Source organism: Lithobates pipiens, unplaced genomic scaffold (genome assembly GCF_037356315.1).
Source record: "Lithobates pipiens isolate NorthernLeopardFrog02 unplaced genomic scaffold, aLitPip1_a1.2 Scaffold_18, whole genome shotgun sequence".
NCBI classification, from domain to species: Eukaryota; Metazoa; Chordata; class Amphibia; order Anura; family Ranidae; genus Lithobates; species Lithobates pipiens.
In genome coordinates this window covers 556,251,447-556,265,255 of record NW_027507758.1, presented here as the reverse complement: position 1 = coordinate 556,265,255, position 13,809 = coordinate 556,251,447, and the positions used below count along the sequence as shown (strand labels likewise).

The 13,809-nt window shown below is 44.6% G+C and overlaps 1 protein-coding gene across 1 annotated transcript in view; it reads right to left on the bottom strand.

Moving 5' to 3' along the window:
• Window positions 1-8,220: 8,220 nt before the first annotated feature.
• LOC143988970 (24-hydroxycholesterol 7-alpha-hydroxylase-like) overlaps window positions 8,221-13,809 on the bottom strand; it is a 188,846-nt gene continuing 183,257 nt past the window's right edge. The window contains exon 12 of the mRNA XM_077488932.1: window positions 8,221-8,292. Within this exon, the coding sequence (XP_077345058.1) occupies window positions 8,221-8,292 (72 nt within the window). The remainder of the gene's footprint in view (window positions 8,293-13,809) is intronic.

The following is a 13,809-nucleotide window of genomic DNA, read 5'->3' as shown; positions in this document are numbered from 1 at the left end:
TTCCTTCCCTTTCCCCTTTCACCCTCCCTCCCTTGTTATCTCCATTTCATTCCCTTCTTCCTTCCCCTTCCCTTCCTCATCAATCCCTTTTCAGTTTTGTCTTCTCCTTCCATGTTTCTCCACCCCTTTCCCTTCCTTTATAATTTTTTTTCCCTCCCTCACCTCCTCTTCCATTTTCCACCTCCCCTTTTTTTTTCCTTCCTCCCGCCCCACCCCGCATTCCCTCCCCCTCCCTACTCTCTTGCTAGGCCCCCCTCTTTTTCTTTTTTCTTCCCTACTTACCCGTTGCCTCCCCACACACCCTCACCCGTTCTCCTCCTCCCCTTCACCCCACTCCCTTCTTTCCTTTCCTTATCCCCTCATCCCCCAATTATTCCCTACCCCTCCCCCCCACCACCTTATTCACTATTATTATCACGCACCCTGATTTCATCATTTCTACCATTCATTTTCCCCCACCACTTTTCCCACTGCGCACTCTTCACGCATTTACCACTATTTTATCGCCCTCACGGATTCCAGTCATTTACAGTTTCTATTTTTCACCATCCCACACTTCACCGGTTCATTTATTTTTAGTGTGGCAATTCCAGTATATCCAAGTTTTTATTCTATCTACCCAGATTCCTATTCATCATTTTGGCAGCTCCCCCGGGTCGCTGCGGGGATCACTATTTGGTGGTGGAGCTCTGCGTCTGGTGTCTGCTGGGACATGGGTAAGCAGCCTTGCTCCCTTTCCTTCTGTTAGTTTATTCAATATTGTGTTTCATTATGATGCTGTATTACAAGCTTTTATTGGTTATGTCTTTTGGCAATTATATTGTTAGGTTTTAACTGTAAAGATCAAAAAACAAATCTACAGATTCCCTCCTGATGAAGCGGCCATTGTCCGCGAAACTAGTTGAGGAAAATTACATCTGTGATAAATTGTCTTATTGTAAATCTCCCCTTTTGGTGTATTCACTCCACTGGCGATATACTTACACAAAAAAGCTATGATGTTTAACGTGTAACTGTTGATTTGTTTTTTTTCTGCATCAACAAAATCAACTGTCTAATTTTTATACAATTGTATCAATTGATATTGTATTTCTTTTTATTGTACCGCAATAGTCCAATATACCCTCATGTCCTCTAGGCAGCCTGACTGGTTTTCTGGATGATGGTACAAACCCCTAATATTGTCTCAGTAACTTACCTTAGAGGCCATTAGTTTTCTTACAACTACCCTCTGTCATCGTGGTAGACAGCTTGTAAATGTCAATGAACTGTGAGGAGAGCGCTGGTGAGTGCTCTCGTAGTTCATTGACCTTCCTGCATTTCAGTAACTGTCTGCCTGTACTGATAGTTCCTTTTAAGCCTTTTGTCTCAATTCAGTTCAACAGCTGAACTGATGTTATTGTCTGGTATAAATTATAGTTTTTGGATCCTTTGAGCCCTGAAGAAGGAAGACTTACAACAAGTGAAACATGTTGGTTTTTTCTTATCAATTTTACAAAAAATACCATTTTGGACTTTTCAACATGGAGTGACACTCCTATTCTTTATCCTATAGGTTATGTTTTCCTGCTGACCATCCACAGAAGTCCACAAATAGAGCGGCATATTGACTCCAGTACAAAAGCTGACAAGATTTTAAATGCATATCAAGTAATCTAGCACTCCTCATCACCTGAAGAATTGTTAGCCCATTTTTAATAAAAACCCTATTGAGAATTAAAAATCTGACAGGGTTTCTAGCTTTCCTCTACACTACTAATCAAAACACAATATTATTGCTGTCTATGTTGTCACTTCCTGCCAGGTAAAAATGTTGTCACAGAGAAAACAAGTTGAAAATCTCTCTCTCTGATTGTTTTTTGCTCTATTCAAAACTTAAAAAAAAAAAAAAAAGTGAAATATTAAGACTGTCCTTTTTATTTAAATCTGCAAACACTGTAATGTGTTAACACTTAAAAAAAAATGTTAACATGACACATTCTTACAATATTAGCCATTGTACAATATTACTTTACTGTAAACATATATATATATATATATATATATATATATATATATATATATATTAACCACTTAAGCCCTGGATCATTTTGCAGCTAAAGGACCAGGCCCCTTTTTTTGCGATTCGGCACTGCATCACTTTAACTGACAATTGCGCGGTCATGCGACGTGGCTCCCAAACAAAATTGGTGTCCTTTTTTTCCCCATAAATAGAGCTTTCTTTTGGTGGTATTTGATCACCTCTGTGGTTTTTATTTTTTGCACTATAAACAACAATAGAGCAACAATTTTGAAAAAAATGCAATATTTTTTACTTTTTGCTATAATAAATATCCCCAAAAAATATATAAAAAAAAACATTTTTTTCCCTCAGTTTAGGCTGATACGTATTCTTCTACATATTTTTGGTAAAAAATAAAAAATCACAATAAGCGTATGATTGGATTGCGCAAAAGTTATAGCGTCTACAAAATAGTTTTTTTTTTAATGGCGTTATTATTAATATTTTTTTTTTTTTACTAGTAATGGCGGCGATCAGCGATTTGTATTGTGACTGCGACATTATGGCAGACACGTCGGACAATTTTGACACATTTTTGGGACCATTGGCATTAATACAGTGATCAGTGCGATTAAAAATGCATTGATTACTGTAAAAATGTCACTGGCAGTGAAGGGGTTGAGTGTGACCTAATGTGTTATTTTTACTGTAGGGGGCGTGGCACATCACTGATCGTCTTTCCCTATGACAGGGAACAGACGATCAGTGACAAGCTCACTAGGAAGCACGGGGAGAGGTTTGTTTACACTTACCTCTCCCCATTCTTCAGCTTTTTGACCCGATCGCGGGACACCCTCAGCGATCAGGTCCGTGGGTCCCGCGGCCACGGTCACGGAGCTATGGACCGGGTCACGATTGCGCCGGTGCGCGCACAATCCACGGCTGGGCTGTTAAACAACGCACCTGTATGTGCTTGTGCTCAGCCGTGCCATTCTGCCGACGTATATCGGTGTGAGGCGTTCCTTAAGTGGTTGCACACACACACTATATATACAGACAATTAAAACCGTATAAATCTACATTATAGAAATATTTTATTAATTTTATTATGATAGTCATAGTAATTCTTATTATTTTAGATTATTATTTTATATAGACATACTATACAGTGCATCCGGAAAGTATTCACAGCACTTCACTTTTTCCACATTTTGTTATGTTACAACCTTATTCCAAAATGGAATAAATTCATTATGTTCCTCAAAATTCTGCAAACAATACCCCATAATGACAATGTGAAAGACGTTTGTTTGAAATCTTTGCAAATTTATAAAAAAAAAAAAAAAATAGTATTCACAACCTTTGCTCAATACTTTGTTTAAGCACCTTTGGCGCAAATTACAGCCTCAAGTTTTTTTTGAGTATGATTCTACAAGCTTGGCACACCTATTTTTGGGCAATTTCTCCCATTCTTCTTCGCAGGACCTTTCAAGCTTAATCAGGTTGGATGGTGAGCATCGGTGCAGACATTTTCAGATCTCTCCAGAGATGTTTAACCACTTAACAACCGGCCCATAGCCGAATGACGGCTACAGGGCGGTTGTTTAACTCTGGGAGGACGTCATATGACGTCCTCCCAGAATTCCGCTCTGGCGCACTCGAGAACATCCGTGACCACGGATCATGGTAATCACGTGACCACGGCTCATCGTGCCCGTTTACCACGTGATCGCTCCGTCAAATGACGGAGTGATCACTTGTAAACAAACTGGCGTCATGTTATGACACCGGTTCCTCCCTCCCCCTCTCTGTACCGATCGGTACAGCGGAGGGGGAAGAGATCGGTGTCAGCAGCGCTGTGGGCTGCATCTGCAGTGCCCACATCGCTGCTCACCGAAATTTAACCCCTCAATTCCCTGCCATTACTCTGCAACACCCTGCAACACCCTGCAACACTCTGCAATACCCTGCAACACCCTGCAATACCCTGCAACACCGTGCAATACCCTGCAATACCGTGCAACACTCTGCAATGCTCTGCAACGCTCTGCAACACCCGCCAATACCCTGCAACACTCTGCAATGCTCTGCAACACTCTGCAATGATCTGCAACATCCGCCAATACCCTGCAACACTCTGCAATACCCTGCAACACTCTGCAATGCTCTGCAACACCCGCCAATACCCTGCAACACTCTGCAATGCTCTGCAACACCCGCCAATACCCTGCAACACTCTGCAATGCTCTGCAACACCCGCCAATACCCTGCAACACTCTGCAAAGCCCTGCAACACTCTGCAATGCTCTGTAACACCCACCAATACCCTGCAATGCTCTGCAACGCAATACTCTGCAACGCCATACTCTGAGATACACAGCCATACTCGGAGATACCCAGCCATAGTCGGTGATACCCTGCAATACCCAGCCATAGACACCCCCCCCCCCCCCCCCGCCGCCCTCCGGTGCAACACTCTGCAATACCCTGCAACACTCTGCAATGCTCTGCAACACCCACCAATACCCTGCAACACTCTGCAATGCTCTGCAACACCCGCCAATACCCTGCAACACCCTGCAACACTCTGCAATACCGTGCAACACTCTGCAATACCGTGCAACACTCTGCAACACTGTGCAACACTCTGCAACACCATGCAACACTCTGCAATGCCCTGCAACACTCTGCAATGCTCTGCAACACCCGCCAATACCCTGCAACACTCTGCAATACCCTGCAACACTCTGCAATGCTCTGCAACACCCGCCAATACCCTGCAACACTCTGCAATTCTCTGCAACACCCGCCAATAACCTGCAACACACTCTGCAATACCCTGCAACACTCTGCAATGCTCTTCAACACCCGCCAATACCCTGCAACACTCTGCAATGCCCTGCAACACCCGCCAATACCCTGCAACACTCTGCAATGCTCTGCAACACCCGCCAACACCCTGCAACGCTCTGCAACACCCGCCAATACCCTGCAATGCTCTGCAACACAATACTCTGCGATACACAGCCATACTAGGAGATACCCAGCCATAGTCGTGATACCCTGCAATACCCAGCCATAGACACCCCCCCCCTCCGGCCGCCCTCCGTTGCTTCTACCGACTCGATCAATGCCAGAATCTTTTTTTTTTTCAGGCTTCCCAGCTTAGAGGTGAGATACGGGGTCTTATTGACCCCATATCTCACTGTAAAGAGGACCTGTCATGCCATATTCCTATTACAAGGGATGTGTACATTCCTTGTAATAGGAATAAAAGTGATCAAAACATTTATTTTTGGGGAAAAAAATGTCAAACTAAAATAAATAAAGTAAAATGAACAATAACATTTTTGTTTTTTTTAAAGCGCCCCTGTCCCCATGTGCTCGCATGCAGAAGCGAACGCATACGTAAGTCCTGCCCACATATGAAAACGGTGTTCAAACCACACATGTGAGGTATCGCTACGAACGTTAGAGCGAGAGCAATAATTCTAGTCCTAAACCTCCTCTGGAACTCAAAACATATAACCAGTAAAAAAAATTTAAATCGTCACCTTTGGGGATGTTTAAGTAGCGACGTTTGGCGCCATTCCACGAGCGTGTGCAATTTTGAAGAGTGACATGTTAGGTATCTATTTACTCAGCGTAACTTCATCTTTCACATTATGTAAAAATTGGGCTAACTTTTTTTTAAGCAGAAAACCGTTTTTTTTCCAAAAAAAAGCATTCGAAAAATTGCTGCGCAAATACCGTGCGAGATAAAAAGTTGCAACGACCACCATTGTATTCTCCAGGGTGTTTGCTAAAAAAACATATATAATGTTTTGGGATTCTATGTAATTTTCTAGCAAATAAATGATGATTTTTACATGTAGGAGAGAAATGTCAGAATTGTCCTGGGTGCTCCAGAACGCCTGATGGCGCGCCCTGCATGTTGGGCCTCTGTATGTGGCCACACTGTGTAAAAGTCTCACACATGTGATATCGCCGTACTCAGGAGTAATAGCAGAATGTGTTTTGGGGTGTAATTTGTGGTATGCATATGCTGTGTGTGAGAAATAAACTGATAATATGACAATTTTGTGAAAAAAAAAAGTAAAAAAAATCTTGATTTTGCAAAGAATTGTGGGAAAAAATGACAACTTCAAAAAACTCATCATGCCTCTTACTAAATACCTTGGAATGTCTTCTTTGCAAAAAGGGGTCATTTGGAGGGTATTTGTACTTTTCTGGCATGTTAGGGTCTCAAGAATTGAAATAGGCCATCAGTACTTCAGGTGTGATCAATTTTCAGATATTGGCACCATAGCTTGTGGACTCTATAACTTTCACAAAGACCAAATAATATCCACCAATTTGTACTTATTTTTACCAAAGATATGTAGTAGTATAAATTTTGGCCAAAATTTATGAAGAAAAAATTACTAATCTGCTAAATTTTATAACAGAAACAAAGAAAAATTCATTTTTTGTACAGAATTTTCTGTATTTTTTCTTTTATAGCACAAAAAATAAAAAAAACGAGCGGTGATTAAATACCACCAAAAGAAAGCTCTATTTGTGTGAAAAAAAGGACAATAATTTCATATAGGTCCAGTGTTGCATGACTGAGTAATTGTCATTCAAAATGTGAGAGCACCGAAAGCTGAAAATTGGTCTGGTTATTAAGGGTGTTTAAGTGCCCAGTGGTCAAGTGGTTAATCGGGTTCAAGTCCGGGCTCTGGCTGGGCCTCTCAAGGACATTCACAGTGTTGTCCCATAGCCACTCTTTGTCATCTTGTCTGTGTGCTTAGGGTCATTGTCCTGGTGGAAAATTAACCTTCACCCCAGTCAGATCCAGAGCGCTCTGGAACAGGTTTTCATCAAGGATGTCTCTATACATGTCTGCATTCATCTTTCCCCAGATCCTGACTAGTCTCCCAATTCCTGCCACTGAAAAACATCCCTACAACATGATGCTGCCACCACCATACTTCACTGTAGGGATGGTATTGGTCAGGTGATGAGCGGTGCCTGGTTTCCTCCAGACATGACGCTTACCATTCATGTCAAAGAGTTCAATCTTTGTTTCATTAGACCAGAGAATTTTGTTTCTCACAGTCCGAGAATCCTCCAGGTGCCTTTTTGGCAAACTCTAGGCAGGATGTAATGTGCCTTTTACTGAGGAGTAGCTTCCATCTGGCCACCCTACCATACAAGCCTGATTGGTGGAGTGATACAGAGATGGTTGTTCTTCTGGAAGGTTCTCCTCTCTCCACAAAGAAATGCTGGAGCTCTGTCAGAGTGACCATCGGGTTCTTGGTCACCTCCCTGACTAAGGCCTTCCCTCCCCATCGCTCATTTTGACTGGACGGCCTCGTTCTAGGAGGAGTCCTGGTGGTTCCAAACTTCTTCCATTTAAGGATGATGGAGGTCACATTGGGACTTTCAATACTGCAGTAATGTTTCTGTACCCTTGCCTAGATCTGTGCCTCGATACAATCCTCACTCAAAGGTTTACAGACAATTTCTTGGATTTCATGGCTTGGTTTGTGCTCTTAACTGTGGGACCTTATATGGACATGTGTGTGCCTTTCCAAATCATGTCCAATCAACAGAATTTACCACAGGTGGACTCCTATCAAGAAATATCTCAAGGATGATCAGTGGACACAAGATGCATCTGAGCTCAATTTTGAGTGTCATGGCAAAGGCTGTGAATACTTGTGTACATGTCATTTTTGTCTGTTTTTTTTAATTTTTAATACATTTGAAAAGTATTCAAACAAACTTCTTTCACATTGTCATTATGGGGTGTTTGTAGAATTTTGAGGCAAATAATGAATTTAATCAATTTTGGAATAAGGCTGTAACATAAAATGTGAAGCGCTGTGAATACTTTCTGGATGCACTGTACATATTATATATACACAATATATATATATATATATATATATATATATATATATATATATAATGTATACACACACACACACACTTTTTTTATATAAGAATACATTATATATACACACACAATTATGCATTATGCAATATTAAATATGCAAATGGGGTACAGAATGGCCTCAGATTTCTTCACATATTGAATACAAAAGGTATATTAAGTAACTACGAATTTCTCTGCAGAAAGTTTGCCACAGGATGGACATTTCAATATTGTTAGGTGAAGTAGTGGTCACATCATAGAGATATGAGAAGTACTTACATTTCTTGAGTCACATTTATTCTCTTAGCTTATACTTAACACGGCAGGGTCCATCGGGTCTCTGGACCCCAACAAAGTGCATAGTGTGCTGTAAAACATAGGATAAGGCTATTTTAGGACTTGGTACACCAGAAAATGTAATTCTCTGCTCCAATGACCAGGACAAGACTTATGAAATGGACACCATAATATTCTTAAAGCAGATCATCACTGCATTTGAGCACCATAAACCAAAAACATGAATTCATTTGTAATATTCAAAGACAACTTCACCATCCATCCATGCCTCCATGCTTTATTTTTTTGAGAAATCACTTTGAAAAATAACCCCTAGCATTTCTGTCTGTGGCCATTTTGAGTAAGGGCAAATTATTCATGTAGCATTTACTTCCTGGATTCCATCTGCCCTTAGCTCAAGCATGCAGGAGGGTGTACTTAGCTGAGAAAACCTTGCCCCCCCCCCAAAGACTCCTATAACATAATTTGTTTAGGCAAGAAACCAGGAATTAAGGAAATAAAAAAAAAAAAAAAAGTTTAATAAATATGATATTCTTTCCTATCTATTTACTAATGCTAGCAGCAAGTGGATTAAAAATAATTAATGTAGATTGGAAGAGTGAAGTTCCACTTTAATCACTTCCCGACCAGCGCACGACGATGTACGTCGGCAGAATGGCACGGGCAGGCAAATTGGCATACAGGTACGTCCATTTGAAATTGCCGCCGTGCCATCACATGCGTGCCGGTTGGGACCTCCGTGAGTCTGGTTGCAGGTCCCGCAGACTCAATATCTGCGATTGTCTGAGGCTGAATGGGGAGATGTGGAAGTAAACAGCATCTCCTCATTCTGCCTAGCAACAAGTCACACTGATCTCTGCTCCCTGTGATTGGAGCAGAGATCAGAGTTCATTAACACATAGCCACGCCTCCCACAGTTAGTAACACGCCACTAGGACACACTTAACCCCTACACTGCCAGGCGTTGCAGCACCACTGCTGACACTTATGCCCTAGAGAGCAGGGGGAGCATATCCAGGGCCGCGTCACAGATGTACTTAAGGCCATGCACTAACTCGTCTGCCAGTTCCACGCAGACAGGAGAGGCCTGCTGCTTCTCCAACTCGCGGTGCAAAAGTTTTGCCCACTCAGTAAGTGTTTGCGACACTAATGCTGTGGCCAGTACTGGTCGCATCACTGACCCCACTACCATAAACAAGGAACTGGCCACTGCCTCGGCCTTGCTGTCGGTAGGGTCCTTAAATGCAGGAGTACACTCTACTGGGATCGTGATTACTTTATTTAACCTGGATACTGGGGGGTCAGGACTGGAGGAGCCAACCATTTTTTAAGAAGGCTCTCCTCAAAGGGGTAACGCACCGCCATTCTTTTTGGGGCCGAGAAGGTCAGTTGCAGGCTTTCCCATTCCTTTTATATGAAATTATCAAGATAAGTCAGATACGGAAACACCTTAGGCCGCGTACACACGGGCGGACTGTATGGCCTACTTAGTCCGTCGAAACACATTTCAGCGGACAGTCCGCTCGTGTGTGGGCTTCAGCGGACTTTTTCAGCGTGCAGTCTGGCGTACTAAGTATTTCGGATTTTTCAAAATTCTGTCCGTCATACTTTGGTTTCAGCGGACAATCCGCTCGTGTGTGGGCTAGTTCGACGGACTAAGAATGACGCATGCTCAGAAAGGATTTACACGGCGGAAGGTTGCATTGCTGTGAATTGGACTTCCTATTTCTAGTCCCGTCGTACGTGCTGTACACGTCATCGCGCAAGCTTTCGACGGACTGTTTGTGCATCCGTGTGTGGTCAAGTCCGTTCATTCGAAAGTATGACGGACTGTCCGTCGGATTGTATGACGGACTAAGTAGGCCATACAGTCCGCCCATGTGTACGCGGCCTTAGGTGTACGGGCTGGCTCACGGGATCCAAAAGGGGCCACTACTTCAGCAGAGGATCCTGCTGTATCCTACATTTTCAGGGTATCACGCACAGCTGTGATAAGTGCTCCAACTAGTGCTTTGTCTTGTGCAGACCCAGACGGGGACTCATCCTCACTGTCCGATTGGTCCTGGTCAGAGTCCTCTGACACATCAGAGCAGGGGCCGCCAGTCACTGCGGGGCTCGAGTCTGAGTCAGAACTCGGAGGACAGGGGGGGACAGGAGCCGCTTTTTACCACCTTTGCGCCTGCACACCGCCTCCACCCTGGCAATGAACGTTTCAAGGACCGACGAAAAAGCGTCCAAAGGCACTGCACTGTTTGCAGACAAGCTGGTTGCAATTGCATGGAGTTCTGGGGAAGAAACACCAGTTTCTAAAGTCATGCTGACCCACCCTGTCTCCAACCCTTGGGGACTTAGGACAGGTGCTCAAATCCCACCCTCCTAGCTGCTCCAGACTGAGGGGCCCCCACAGCAAGATTCACCACCCCAACCGAGTGCTGCTCCTTGCTGTTACACGTGCCTGTGTCCAGTGTCAGCTCCCAGGTGTCCAGAGCAAAAAACTGCGCTGTTCATAGTTACAGGGACTAGCGCGAGGATAAAAACTGTGCTGAAGCTACAACAAAATGGCCGCTGGCCGCCCTGTATGAGGGACAATAACAGGGAAAACGGCCACAACCATGCTTTCCACAGAGACTCACAGAAAATGGCCGACAAGTAACTGTACACAGTGAATGAACAGAGATGCGGACAGCACTATGGCAACAGCAAATGCAGAGTCCACAGACACCAGCAAAGAGACCACAGACAACCCAGGGACAGACAACCAGCGCAGCCCCCAATCCAGGATCAAAGCCCCCCAGAGGACCCCTGGCTCAGGTACACACACCGCTCAGCAGCCCAGTCATGCAGAATCCCCCACAGAGGGGGGGGGGACATAGGGACAGGGAGAGAAGAGAGGGAGGAGAGGTCCCCCTAATCGACCTCCGAGGGCATGCCCAGCTTCTCAAACCCGCTGAGGCAGGAAGAGCTGTACTTACCATCCGGACAAGCTGGGGACATCCCACCACAGACCCACACCTGAGCAGTACGGGGTGGCTCCTGGCCACGGCACACTGTGACAAAGACATCGGTAGTTTGGTCATATGTGTGCCCCGGAGTGTTGCGCTCACCGGCCGCCCCTGGAGCCTGAGGGGTATGTCGTGGCCGACCCAGTGCATAGCTAGGGTCTGCACATGCTCGATGGCCAGGCTGGGGAGACTACAAGGATCTATATTATCCAGCCTGTCACCCAGCCGGCTGTTGATAACAGATCACAGGATCTTAAAATCTCGCGCAAAAGGCAAAAATTCCGAAAAAATCCCAGGACCGATGGTCCCACAGGGAGCCTAGGTCCTTCTCTTTCACTAGGCAAAAAAAAAAACTGAGCTGCAGGAAGCAGGCTGAGGGGTTATTACCAGAGGGACCACCGCCTGGCCGGAACTATAAAGTTCTGTTGTTTTTCACATGTATTACATGCCTACTCCTCTCCTAAAGGTGGCATAATAACCCTACGGTCAAGATTAATGGAGCTGTGTCCGTCAATGAATGAAAGAGAAAAAACATACTTCTCTTTTAAGAAGCTTTTATAAATAGAAATGTTAATGGTTAATTTTTTTATCAATCAACAAAATGTAATGTAAAGTAAATAAACAAAAGAGAGATCCATATCAAATCAGTATTTGGTGTGACCACCTTTGCCTTCTAGGTACACTTTCACACAGTTTTTGAAGGAACTCAGCAGGTAGATTGTTCTAAACATCTTGGATAACTAAACACAGATCTTCTGTGGGTATAGATGGCCCCATATTTTTCTGTCTATTCATGTAATCCCAGCTGACAGCCGCATAAGCCGACACAGCTCCTACAGTTCTGGCTGCAGCGTTAGAAGAGGGGAGGGCGGAGTGATATCAGCTGCACTCCGCCTCTCTGTGTGGGCTATCTCTTGCTGGATATATATGTGGGCTGTCTCTTGCTGGATATATATGTGGGCTGTCTTTTGCTCTGTGTGTGTATACACGTGGACTGTCTCTTGCTGTGTGTGTGTATACACGTGGGCTGTCTCTTGCTGTGTGTGTATAATGTGGGCTGTCTCTTGTGGCGTGCGTGTGTGTGTGTGTGTGGGCTGTCTCTTGCTGTGTGTATTTATGTGGGCTCTCTCTTGCTGGCTATACATGTGGGCTCACTCTTGCTGGATATACATGCGGGCTGTCTCTTGCTGGATATACATGTGGGCTGTCTCTTGCTGGATATACATGTGGGCTGTCTTTTGCTGTGTGTGTGTATACACGTGGGCTGTCTTTTGCTGTGTGTGTTGTAGACATGTCACTGGAGAAGTGATCGAGGGGGTGTACATCTCACCTAGGTTGCTACACAGTGTGAGATGGTAAATCCAGGATGGATCAGTTTCTCAGCAGCGATATGCTGCTGAGTTGTTATTTAATTTTGCCGGGCCTGGGTTTATATGGAATGGCAGGTAGGTTTGGTAGAGGGACCTGTCATTCCACATCCCCCGATCCAGTTCTGGGTTTGGGATCAGGTGAGCTTGGATCCTAATTAGCCTGGGAAGCTAAAGGCTCTGTAGGGTCTGCAGGTGATTGCTTCTCAGCCAGGGAATGAACAATCTGTGTGTTGAAGGAAGCTGCAAGCACAGCCACTGCTGGAGCTAAAACTCACCCTGCGACATCCAGGCGAAAGACGCTGTGTTTGTAAGTGTCAGATAGGTGAGCAGAACCTGTTAGTAAGCGCCCAGCCGGGCTAGGACTTTTATTTTTGTTGTACTTAGAAAAGCACGGTGTTGCTGTATATTTTGTTTGCTGGACTGTTTGTACCACGAATAAACGCCAAGATCTGCTTTATCAAATTCCAAGTCTGCTGTGAACTGTGTCCAAACACACCCTACCCCGGGAAGATCCCTTACAATTGGTGGAGAATGCGGGCAACGCGGTTGCTAGGGGCAACGGTGTGGACAGACTTGGCTACAGCTGCTGATGTCCTGGGTGAAAGCTGCAACTACACTCCAAAAACAGTCCAGCAACATGGAGGAGATGCTGAAGCAGTTTATGCAAGTGAGTTTGCAACAACAGCAGGCTCAGACAGAGGCCAATAGACGACATGAACAGTCCATGGCTGAACAACAGCAGATGATGGCTGCACAACAGCAGGCTCAGATAGAGGCCAATAGACGACATGAACAGTCCATGGCTGCACAACAACAACTTATTGAGCACCTGATAGCAAATCGAGAGGCGCCTGTGGTGATGGGAGCCGCTCCAGAGATTTTTTCTGGGAGAAGGACTGTGCAGAAAGCGCTGCAAAAGATGACTGCTGAGGACGATGTTGAGGCCTATCTAACAGTATTTGAGCGCGTGGCTGAGCGAGAGAAGTTACCAGCCGCTGAGTGGGCAGAGGTAATTGCGCCCTATTTAACAGGTGAACCTCAAAAGGCCTACTATGACCTCAGTGAGCAAGAGGTTAAGGACTATACTCGGCTAAAAGAGGAGATGCTTGCCCGACTAGGAGTTACTACTGCAGTCCGTGCCCGGAGGATACGCAACTGGAGCTACAGTCTGGACAAATCAGCGAGGTCCCAGATGTATGACCTAATCCATTTGGC